Here is a 13,657-nt window from a genome sequence, read left to right as displayed (position 1 = left end):
ATCTTTACTCTGTATCTATCCCCGTGCTGTACCTGTCCTCGGAGTGCTTGATGGGGACAGTGTAGAGGGAGCTTTACTCTGTACCTAACCCCGTGCTGTATCTGTCTTTGGAGTGTTTGATGGGGACAGTGTAGAGGGAGGTTTACTCTGTATCTAACTCCGAGCTGTACCTGTCCTGGGAGTGTTTGATGGGGACAGTGTAGAGGGAGCTTTACTCTGTATCTAACCCTGTGCTGTACCTGTCCTGGGAGTGTTAGATGGGGACAGTGTAGAGGGAGCTTTACTCTGTATCTAACCCCGTGCTGTACCTGTCCTGGGAGTGTTTGATGGGGACAGTGTAGAAGGAGCTTTACTCTGTATCTAACTCCGTGCTGTACCTGTCCTGGGAGTGTTTGATGGGGACAGTGTAGAGGGTGCTTTACTCTGTATCTAACCCTGTGCTGTACCTGTCCTGGGAGTGTTTGATGGGGACAGTGTAGAGGGAGCTTTACTCTGTATCTAACTCCGTGCTTTACCTGTCCTGGGAGTGTTTGATGGGGACAGTGTAGAGGGAGCTTTACTCTGTATCTAACCCTGTGCTGTACCTGTCCTGGGAGTGTTTGATGGGGACAGTGTAGAGGGAGCTTTACTCTGTATCTAACCCCGTGCTGTACCTGTCCTGGGAGTGTTTGATGGGGACAGTGTAGAGGGAGCTTTACTCTGTATCTAACGCCGTGCTGTACCTGTCCTGGGAGTGTTTGATGGGGACAGTGTAGAGGGAGCTTTACTCTGTATCTAACGCCGTGCTGTACCTGTCCTGGGAGTGTTTGATGGGGACAGTGTAGAGGGAGCTTTACTCTGTATCTAACGCCGTGCTGTACCTGTCCTGGGAGTGTGTATTGGTTCGAGGACTGTGATTTGAGCTGAGGCTCTGGTTACCTGAACACTTTCGATTGTGGATCTGGTATCCCGTGGGACAGGGGAGACATCGGAATGACCCCACTGAGTTCACACACTCGGAGTTAGGACAGGAGGAAACATCCAGACACTCGTTGATATCTGAAAAGTTGCAAAAATAGCGAAGAACAGCCTGAATCAGGATCAGTGTCAATATCACATCAGCCAGCTGGGAGCTGGGAGTACGGCATCTGGAGAATATACACTGTCATCCACTCCACCCAATTCTGCTCTACATTACCCTGAATACTGTGGTCAGTGTTTATCCCTCATTCCAGTGACATTCTACAGGGGAATGGGGCGGGCACAGTGATTAGCACTGCTGCCTCACAGAGCCAGGGACCCAGGTTCGATTTCAGCCTTGGGTCACTGTCTGTGTTGAGTTTGCACGTTCTCCCCGTGTCTCCGTGGATTTCCTCCGGGTGCTCCGGTTTCCTCCCACAGTCCAAAGATCTGCAGGTTAGATGGATTGGCTGTGCTAAACGGTTAGGTGGGGTTATGGGATTTCGGGGAGAGGGCAGGAGAATGGGCCTAGATGCAAAGAACAAAGAACAAAGAAAATTACAGCAGAGGAACAGGCCCTTCGGCCCTCCCAGCCAGCGCCGATCCAGATCCTTTATCTAAACCTGTCTCCTATTTTCCAAGGTCTACTTCCCTCTGTTCTCGCCCATTCATATACCTGTCTAGATGCTTCTTAAATGATGCTATCGTGCCCGCCTCTACCACCTCCGCTGGTAAAGCGTTCCAGGCACCCACCACCCTCTGCGTAAAAAACTTTCCACGCATATCTCCCTTAAACTTTCCCCCTCTCACCTTGAAATCGTGACCCCTTGTAACTGACACCCCCACTCTTGGGAAAAGCTTGATGCTATCCACCCTGTCCATACCTCTCATAATTTTGTAGACCTCAATCAGGCCCCCCCTCAACCTCCGTCTTTCCAACGAAAACAATCCTAATCTACTCAACCTTTCTTCATAACTAGCACCCTCCATACCAGGCAACATCCTGGTGAACCTCCTCTGCACCCTCTCCAAGGCATCCACATCCTTCTGGTAATGTGGTGACCAGAACTGCACGCAGTATTCCAAATGTGGCCAAACCAAAGTCCTATACAACTGTAACATGACCTGCCAACTCTTGTACTCAATACCCCGTCCGATGAAGGCAAGCATGCTGTATGCCTTCTTGACCACTCTATCAACCTGCGTTGCCACCTTCAGGGTACAATGGACCTGAACTCCCAGATCTCTCTGTACATCAATTTTCCCCAAGACCCTTCCATTGACCATATAGTCCGCTCTTGAATTTGATCTTCCAAAATGCATCACCTCGCATTTGCCTGGATTGAACTCCAACTGCCATTTCTCTGCCCAACTCTCTAATCTATCTATATTTTATTGTATTCTCTGACAGTCCTCCTCGCTATCTGCAACTCCTCGCTATCTGCAACTCCATACGATCTTGCTCGGAAGGTTGGTCCAGACTCAAAGGGTCAAATGGCCTCCTTCTGCACTGTAGGAATTCTATGCACATTCCCTCCTCATACCAGTATTCCCATTGATTAACGATCCCAACCTTTCCCTTAATCTCCTGACACACAAGACTGAATAATCCTGAACTCAGCAGTCCTCAGATAATCTCCATTTCCAATTGAATATCCTTTCCCTATATTCCTTCCAACCCTTTGACTTTCCTCCAGTATTCCCAGTTCCGGTATTCCCAGTTCCCGGAGTTGGATTTAAGTGAATTTCTTGCATGAAAATAAGCATTTTTCTGCCAATTGAAAAGGTCAGAATCCCAGCCCGGACCCCAGACCCCGGACCCCAGACCCCAGACCCCGGACCCCGGCCTGGACCCCGACCTGGACCCCGGCCTGGACCCCGGACCCCAGACCCCAGAACCCGGCCTGGACCACGGACCCTGGCCTGGACCCCGGACCCCGGCCTGGACGCCGGACCCCGGCCTGGACCCTTGACCCCGGACCACAGACCCCGAACCCCGGACCCCGGCCTGGACCCTGGACCCCAGACCCCAGACTCCGGACCCCGGCCTCGACTCCGGCCTCGACCCCAGACCCCGGGCCTAGACCCCAGACCCCGGACCCCGGACCCGGACCGTGGCCTGGACTCCGGCCTGGACCCTGCACCCCGGCCTGGACCCCGAACCCCGGACACCAGACCCCGGACCCCGGCCTGGACCCCAGACCCCGGCCTGGACCCCAGACCCCGGCCTGGACCACAGACCCCGGCCTGGACCCCGGACCCTGGACCCCGGCCTGGACCCCGGACCCCGGCCTGGACCCCGGCCTGGACCCCGGACCCCGGCCTGGACCCCGGACCCCGGCCTGGACCCCGGACTCCGGCCTGGACCCCGGCCTGGACCCTGGACCCCGGCCTGGGCCCTGGATCCCGGCCTGGACCCCGGCCTGGGCTGGACAGTCCAGTTTGAGTCTCACCGCTGTCACATGTTCAGTTGCCCACTAGACATTCTGTGGCCCCAATGTTTAAACAATTGAAATTCCCGGGTGTGAGGTGGGAGAATTGCCCACGTCTCGTGGGAGGGGTTTACAATGAGGACGAGTTACTGAGTTACTGACGAGTTACTGATTTATTGACGAGTTACTGATTTACTGATCAGTTACTGGCGAGTTACTGATTTATTGATGAGTTCTGATTTATTGACAAGTTACTGATGAGTTACTAATTTCCTGATGAGTTACTGATTTATTGACAAGTTACTGATGAATTACTGATTTCCTGACCAGTTACTGATTTATTGACGAGTTAGTGATTTACCGACAAGTTACTGATGAGTTACTGATTTATTGACGAGTTACTGATTTACTGACGAGTTAGTGATTTACCGACGAGTTACTGATTTCCTGACGAGTTACTGATTTACTGACGAGTTACTGATAAGTTACTGATTTATTGACGAGTTACTGATTTACTGACGAATTACTAATTTATTGACGAGTTACTGATTTACCGACGAGTTACTGACGAGTTACTGATTTACTGACGCGTTACTGATTTATTGACGTGTTACTGATTTACCGATGAATTACTGATTTATTGACGAGTTACTGATTTACCGACGAGTTACTGATTTATTGACGAGTTACTGATTTACTGATGAGTTACTGATTTATTGACGAGTTACTGACGAGTTACTGATTTATTAACGAGTTACTGATTTATGGACGAGTTACTGACGAGTTACTGATTTATTGACGGGTTACTGATTTGTTGACGAGTTACTGACGCTTTACTGATGACTTACTGATTTATTGATGAGTTACTGACTTATTGCTGAGTTACTGACGAGTTACTAAGTTACTGACGGGTTACTGACGAGTTACTGATGAGTTACTGATGAGTTACTGATTTATTGACAATTTACAGATTTATTGATGAGTTATTGACGAATTACTGATTTATTGACGAGTTACTGATTTACTGACGGGTTACTGACGAGTTACTGATTTATTGGCGAGTTACTGATTTATTGACGTGTTACTGATTTACCGACGAGTTACTGACGAGTTACTGATTTATTCACGAGTTACTGATTTATTGACGAGTTACTGACGAGTTACTGATTTACTGATGAGTTAATTATTTATTGACGAGTTACTGATTTACTGATGAGTTACTGACGAGTTACTGATTTATTGATGAGTTACTGATTTATTGACGAGTTACTGATGAGTTACTGATTTATAGACAGTTTATTTACGAGCTACTGATTTATTAACGAGTTACTGATTTGTTGACGAGTTACTGACGCGTTACTGACGACTTACTGATTTATTGATGAGTTACTGACTTATTGATGAGTTACTGACGAGTTACTAAGTTACTGACGGGTTACTGATGAGTTACTGATGAGTTACTGATTTATTGACAAGTTACTGATTTATTGATGAGTTACTGATTTATTGACGAGTTACTGATTTACTGACGAATTACTGATTTATTGACGAGTTACTGATTTACCGACGAGTTACTGACGAGTTACTGATTTATTGATGAGTTACTGATTTATTGACGTGTTACTGATTTACCGACGAGTTACTGATGAGTTACTGATTTATTGACGAGTTACTGATTTATTGACGAGTTACTGACGAGTTACTGATTTATTAACGAGTTACTGATTTATGGACGAGTTACTGACGAGTTACTGATTTATTGACGGGTTACTGATTTGTTGACGAGTTACTGACGCTTTACTGATGACTTACTGATTTATTGATGAGTTACTGACTTATTGCTGAGTTACTGACGAGTTACTAAGTTACTGACGGGTTACTGACGAGTTACTGATGAGTTACTGATGAGTTACTGATTTATTGACAATTTACAGATTTATTGATGAGTTATTGACGAATTACTGATTTATTGACGAGTTACTGATTTACTGACGGGTTACTGACGAGTTACTGATTTATTGGCGAGTTACTGATTTATTGACGTGTTACTGATTTACCGACGAGTTACTGACGAGTTACTGATTTATTCACGAGTTAATGATTTATTGACGAGTTACTGACGAGTTACTGATTTACTGATGAGTTACTTATTTATTGACGAGTTACTGATTTACTGATGAGTTACTGACGAGTTACTGATTTATTGATGAGTTACTGATTTATTGACGAGTTACTGATGAGTTACTGATTTATAGACAGTTTATTTACGAGCTACTGATTTATTAACGAGTTACTGATTTGTTGACGAGTTACTGACGCGTTACTGACGACTTACTGATTTATTGATGAGTTACTGACTTATTGATGAGTTACTGACGAGTTACTAAGTTACTGACGGGTTACTGATGAGTTACTGATGAGTTACTGATTTATTGACAAGTTACTGATTTATTGATGAGTTACTGATTTATTGACGAGTTACTGATTTACTGACGAATTACTGATTTATTGACGAGTTACTGATTTACCGACGAGTTACTGACGAGTTACTGATTTATTGATGAGTTACTGATTTATTGACGTGTTACTGATTTACCGACGAGTTACTGATGAGTTACTGATTTATTGACGAGTTACTGATTTATTGACGAGTTACTGACGAGTTACTGATTTACTGATGAGTTACTTATTTATTGACGAGTTACTGATTTACTGATGAGTTACTGATGAGTTACTGATTTATTGACGAGTTACTGACGAGTTACTGATTTATTGACGGTTTATTTACGAGTTACTGATTTATTAATGAGTTACTGATTTGTTGACGAGTTACTGACGCGTTACTGACGACTTACTGATTTATTGATGAGTTACTGACTTATTGATGAGTTACTGACGAGTGACTACGTTACTGACGGGTTACTGATGAGTTACTGACGAGTTACTGATTTATTGACAAGTTACTGATTTATTGATGAGTTACTGATGAGTTACTGATTTATTGACAAGTTACTGATAAGTTACTGGTTTATTGACGAGTTACTGATTTACTGACGAATTACTGATTTATTGGCGAGTTACTGATTCACCGACGAGTTACTGACGAGTTACTGATTTACTGACGAGTTACTGATTTTTTGACGTGTTACTGATTTACCGACGGGTTACTGACGAGTTACTGATTTATTGACGAGTTACTGATTTATTGACGAGTTACTGACGAGTTACTGATTTACTGACGAGTTACTTATTTATTCACGAGTTACTGAATTACTGATGAGTTACTGACGAGTTACTGATTTATTGATAAGTTACTGATTTATTAACGAGTTACTGATTCACTGACGAGTTACTGATTTGTTGACGAGTTTCTGATGCGTTACTGACGACTTACTGATTTATTGATGAGTTACTGACTTATTGATGAGTTACTGACGAGTTACTAAGTTACTGACGAGTTACTGATTTTTTGACAAGTTACTGATTTCTTGATGAGTTACTGATGTGTTACTGATTTATTGACGAGTTACTGACGAGTTACTGATTTATTGACGAGTTACTGATTTATCGACGAGTTACTAATTTACTGTTGAGTTACTGATTTTCCGATGAGTTACTGATTTATTGACGTGTTACTGATGAGATACTGATTTATTGACGAGTTACTGATTTACTGACGAGTTACTGACGAGTTACTGATTTGTTGATGAGTTACTGATTTATTAACGAGTTACTGATTTACTGACGACTTACTGATTTATTGATGAGTTACTGACTTATTGATGAGTTACTGATGAGTTACTAAGTTACTGACGGGTTACTGATGAGTTACTGACGAGTTACTGATTTATTGACAAGTTACTGATTTATTGATGAGTTACTGATTTATTGACGAGTTACTGACGAGTTACTGATTTATTGATGAGTTACTGATTTATCGACGAGTTACTAATTTACTGTTGAGTTACTGATTTACTGATGAGTTACTGATTTATTGACGTGTTACTGATGAGATACTAATTTATTGACGAGTTACTGATTTATTGACCTGTTACTGATTTACTAATGAGGTACTGACGAGTTACTGACGAGTTACTGAATTATTGACGTGTTACTGATTTATTGATGAGTCACTGATTTATTGACGAGTTACTGATTTATTGATAATTTACTGACGAGTTACTGATTTACTGATGAGTTACTGAATTATTGATGAGTTACTGACGAGTTACTGATTTATTGACGAGTTACAGATTTATTGATGAGTTACTGATTTACTGACGTGTTACTGATGAGTCACTGATTTATTGATGAGTTACTGATTTATTGACGAGTTACTAATTTACTGGTGAGTTACTGATTTACTAACGAGTTACTGATTTATTGACGTGTTACTGATGAGTTACTGATTTATTGACGAGTTACTGATTTACTGACGAGTTACTAATTTACTAACGAGTTACTGCTTTAGTGATGTGTTACTGATGAGTTACTGATTTGTTAACGAGTTACTGATTTGTTGATGAGTTACTGACGCGTTACTGATGACTTACTGATTTATTGATGAGTTACTGACTTATTGATGAGTTGCTGATGAGTTACTAAGTTACTGACGGGTTACTGACGAGTTACTGATGAGTTACTGATTTATTGACAAGTTACTGATTTATTGATGAGTTACTGATGAGTTACTGATTTATTAATGAGTTACTGATTTACTGACGAGTTACTGATTTATTGACGAGTTACTGACGAGTTACTGATTTATTAACGAGTTACTGATTTATGGACGAGTTACTGACGAGTTACTGATTTATTGACGGGTTACTGATTTGTTGACGAGTTACTGACGCTTTACTGATGACTTACTGATTTATTGATGAGTTACTGACTTATTGCTGAGTTACTGACGAGTTACTAAGTTACTGACGGGTTACTGACGAGTTACTGATGAGTTACTGATGAGTTACTGATTTATTGACAATTTACAGATTTATTGATGAGTTATTGACGAATTACTGATTTATTGACGAGTTACTGATTTACTGACGGGTTACTGACGAGTTACTGATTTATTGGCGAGTTACTGATTTATTGACGTGTTACTGATTTACCGACGAGTTACTGACGAGTTACTGATTTATTCACGAGTTACTGATTTATTGACGAGTTACTGACGAGTTACTGATTTACTGATGAGTTACTTATTTATTGACGAGTTACTGATTTACTGATGAGTTACTGACGAGTTACTGATTTATTGATGAGTTACTGATTTATTGACGAGTTACTGATGAGTTACTGATTTATAGACAGTTTATTTACGAGCTACTGATTTATTAATGAGTTACTGATTTGTTGACGAGTTACTGACGCGTTACTGACGACTTACTGATTTATTGATGAGTTACTAACTTATTGATGAGTTACTGACGAGTTACTAAGTTACTGACGGGTTACTGATGAGTTACTGATGAGTTACTGATTTATTGACAAGTTACTGATTTATTGATGAGTTACTGATTTATTGACGAGTTACTGATTTACTGACGAATTACTGATTTATTGACGAGTTACTGATTTACCGACGAGTTACTGACGAGTTACTGATTTATTGACGAGTTACTGATTTATTGACGTGTTACTGATTTACCGACGAGTTACTGATGAGTTACTGATTTATTGACGAGTTACTGATTTATTGACGAGTTACTGACGAGTTACTGATTTATTAACGAGTTACTGATTTATGGACGAGTTACTGACGAGTTACTGATTTATTGACGGGTTACTGATTTGTTGACGAGTTACTGACGCTTTACTGATGACTTACTGATTTATTGATGAGTTACTGACTTATTGCTGAGTTACTGACGAGTTACTAAGTTACTGACGGGTTACTGACGAGTTACTGATGAGTTACTGATGAGTTACTGATTTATTGACAATTTACAGATTTATTGATGAGTTATTGACGAATTACTGATTTATTGACGAGTTACTGATTTACTGACGGGTTACTGACGAGTTACTGATTTATTGGCGAGTTACTGATTTATTGACGTGTTACTGATTTACCGACGAGTTACTGACGAGTTACTGATTTATTCACGAGTTACTGATTTATTGACGAGTTACTGACGAGTTACTGATTTACTGATGAGTTACTTATTTATTGACGAGTTACTGATTTACTGATGAGTTACTGACGAGTTACTGATTTATTGATGAGTTACTGATTTATTGACGAGTTACTGATGAGTTACTGATTTATAGACAGTTTATTTACGAGCTACTGATTTATTAACGAGTTACTGATTTGTTGACGAGTTACTGACGCGTTACTGACGACTTACTGATTTATTGATGAGTTACTGACTTATTGATGAGTTACTGACGAGTTACTAAGTTACTGACGGGTTACTGATGAGTTACTGATGAGTTACTGATTTATTGACAAGTTACTGATTTATTGATGAGTTACTGATTTATTGACGAGTTACTGATTTACTGACGAATTACTGATTTATTGACGAGTTACTGATTTACCGACGAGTTACTGACGAGTTACTGATTTATTGACGAGTTACTGATTTATTGACGTGTTACTGATTTACCGACGAGTTACTGATGAGTTACTGATTTATTGACGAGTTACTGATTTATTGACGAGTTACTGACGAGTTACTGATTTACTGATGAGTTACTTATTTATTGACGAGTTACTGATTTACTGATGAGTTACTGATGAGTTACTGATTTATTGACGAGTTACTGACGAGTTACTGATTTATTGACGGTTTATTTACGAGTTACTGATTTATTAATGAGTTACTGATTTGTTGACGAGTTACTGACGCGTTACTGACGACTTACTGATTTATTGATGAGTTACTGACTTATTGATGAGTTACTGACGAGTGACTACGTTACTGACGGGTTACTGATGAGTTACTGACGAGTTACTGATTTATTGACAAGTTACTGATTTATTGATGAGTTACTGATGAGTTACTGATTTATTGACAAGTTACTGATAAGTTACTGGTTTATTGACGAGTTACTGATTTACTGACGAATTACTGATTTATTGGCGAGTTACTGATTCACCGACGAGTTACTGACGAGTTACTGATTTACTGACGAGTTACTGATTTTTTGACGTGTTACTGATTTACCGACGGGTTACTGACGAGTTACTGATTTATTGACGAGTTACTGATTTATTGACGAGTTACTGACGAGTTACTGATTTACTGACGAGTTACTTATTTATTCACGAGTTACTGAATTACTGATGAGTTACTGACGAGTTACTGATTTATTGATAAGTTACTGATTTATTAACGAGTTACTGATTCACTGACGAGTTACTGATTTGTTGACGAGTTTCTGATGCGTTACTGACGACTTACTGATTTATTGATGAGTTACTGACTTATTGATGAGTTACTGACGAGTTACTAAGTTACTGACGAGTTACTGATTTTTTGACAAGTTACTGATTTCTTGATGAGTTACTGATGTGTTACTGATTTATTGACGAGTTACTGACGAGTTACTGATTTATTGACGAGTTACTGATTTATCGACGAGTTACTAATTTACTGTTGAGTTACTGATTTACCGATGAGTTACTGATTTATTGACGTGTTACTGATGAGATACTGATTTATTGACGAGTTACTGATTTACTGACGAGTTACTGACGAGTTACTGATTTGTTGATGAGTTACTGATTTATTAACGAGTTACTGATTTACTGACGACTTACTGATTTATTGATGAGTTACTGACTTATTGATGAGTTACTGATGAGTTACTAAGTTACTGACGGGTTACTGATGAGTTACTGACGAGTTACTGATTTATTGACAAGTTACTGATTTATTGATGAGTTACTGATTTATTGACGAGTTACTGACGAGTTACTGATTTATTGATGAGTTACTGATTTATCGACGAGTTACTAATTTACTGTTGAGTTACTGATTTACTGATGAGTTACTGATTTATTGACGTGTTACTGATGAGATACTAATTTATTGACGAGTTACTGATTTATTGACCTGTTACTGATTTACTAATGAGGTACTGACGAGTTACTGACGAGTTACTGAATTATTGACGTGTTACTGATTTATTGATGAGTCACTGATTTATTGACGAGTTACTGATTTATTGATAATTTACTGACGAGTTACTGATTTACTGATGAGTTACTGAATTATTGATGAGTTACTGACGAGTTACTGATTTATTGACGAGTTACAGATTTATTGATGAGTTACTGATTTACTGACGTGTTACTGATGAGTCACTGATTTATTGATGAGTTACTGATTTATTGACGAGTTACTAATTTACTGGTGAGTTACTGATTTACTAACGAGTTACTGATTTATTGACGTGTTACTGATGAGTTACTGATTTATTAACGAGTTACTGATTTACTGACGAGTTACTAATTTACTAACGAGTTACTGCTTTAGTGATGTGTTACTGATGAGTTACTGATTTGTTAACGAGTTACTGATTTGTTGATGAGTTACTGACGCGTTACTGATGACTTACTGATTTATTGATGAGTTACTGACTTATTGATGAGTTGCTGACGAGTTACTAAGTTACTGACGGGTTACTGACGAGTTACTGATGAGTTACTGATTTATTGACAAGTTACTGATTTATTGATGAGTTACTGATGAGTTACTGATTTATTAATGAGTTACTGATTTACTGACGAATTACTGATTTATTGACGAGTTACTGATTTACCGACAAGTTACTGACGAGTTACTGATTTATTGTCGAGTTACTGATTTATTGACGTGTTACTGATTTACCGATGAATTACTGATGAGTTATTGATTTATTGACGAGTTACTGATTTATTGATGAGTTACTGACGAGTTACTGATTTACTGACGAGTTACTTATTTATTGACGAGTTACTGATTTACTGATGAGTTACTGACGAGTTACTGATTTATTGATGAGTTACTGATTTATTGACGGGTTACTGACGAGTTACTGATTTACTGATGAATTACTGATTTATTGACAAGTTACTAATTTACTGTTGAGTTACTGATTTACTAACGAGTTACTGATTTATTGACGTGTTACTGATTTACTGACAAGTTACTGATTTATCGACGAGTTACTGATTTACTGATGAGTTACTGACGAGTTACTGATTTATTGACGAGTTATGATTTATTGATGAGCTACTGATTTATTGACGAGTTACTGATTTATTGATGATTTACTGACGAGTTACTGATTTGCTGACAAATTACTGATTTATTGATGAGTTACTGATTTACTGACGATTTACTGACGAGTTACTGATTTGCTGACAAATTACTGATTTATTGATGAGTTACTGATATACTGACGATTTATTGACGAGTTACTGATTCACTGACGAGGTACTGATTTACTGATGAGTCACTGAGTTACTGACAAGTTACTGATTTACTGACGAGTTACTGATTACCGACACAATCCGTCCGGTGAGAATTTGCTGAAAATCCCCTGGAACAGACACAATGGAAGCTGCCGACTGAATTCACACATCGCCCATTGGAGCAAGGCAGAGGCCGGAGTCCACATTCATCAGTATCTGTGACAGACACAAAAACCGTCAAAAATCAAAACCAAAACCAAACCGTCCAATTAGCCCAAACCCCCAAATTCTCCAATACATCCAAACCTCAACATCACCTGATGCCCAAACAAGGCCCAGATTGGCTGCTCAATCCAGCCACTCCCCTCTTACCTCCCTTCACTTCAGCACCAACCAACCATCCCCTCACCACCCAACCCAACCCCTCTCCACCCAACCCAACCCCTCCCCACCCAACCCAACCCAACCCATCCCCTCCCCACCCAACCCAACCCAACCCCTCTCCACCCAACCCAACCCCTCCCCACCCAATCCAACCCCTCTCCACCCAACACAACCCAAACCATCACCACCCAACCCAACCCCTCCCCACCCAACCCAACCCCTCCCCACCAAATCCATCCCCACCCAACTCACCCAACCCGTCCCCTCCCCACCCAACCCATCCCCACCCAACCCAACCCAACCAGTCCCCTCCCCACCCAACTCAACCTGTTCCCTCTCCACCAACCCACCCAGCCCCACCAACCCAAACCAACCACTCTCCACCCAACCCATCCCATCCCCACCCCACCTAACCAACCCCTCCCAACCCAACCCGTCCCTTCCCCACCCAACCCAACCCCACCCAACCCATCCCCTCCCCACCCAACCC

General features: G+C 40.7%; 1 protein-coding gene across 1 annotated transcript in view; it reads right to left on the bottom strand.

The window, feature by feature from the left end:
- The window catches only part of LOC119957724 (latent-transforming growth factor beta-binding protein 1-like), a 182,732-nt gene that overhangs the window by 52,540 nt on the left and 116,535 nt on the right, over window positions 1-13,657 (bottom strand). The window contains exons 14-15 of the mRNA XM_038785804.1: window positions 12,874-12,999; window positions 919-1,038 (exon numbers count right to left, since the gene is read on the bottom strand). Of these exons, the coding sequence (XP_038641732.1) occupies window positions 919-1,038; window positions 12,874-12,999 (246 nt within the window). The remainder of the gene's footprint in view (window positions 1-918; window positions 1,039-12,873; window positions 13,000-13,657) is intronic.

Source organism: Scyliorhinus canicula, chromosome 27, assembly GCF_902713615.1.
Source record: "Scyliorhinus canicula chromosome 27, sScyCan1.1, whole genome shotgun sequence".
Lineage (NCBI taxonomy): Eukaryota > Metazoa > Chordata > Chondrichthyes > Carcharhiniformes > Scyliorhinidae > Scyliorhinus > Scyliorhinus canicula.
This window is presented reverse-complemented; position numbering and strand designations above follow the sequence as displayed.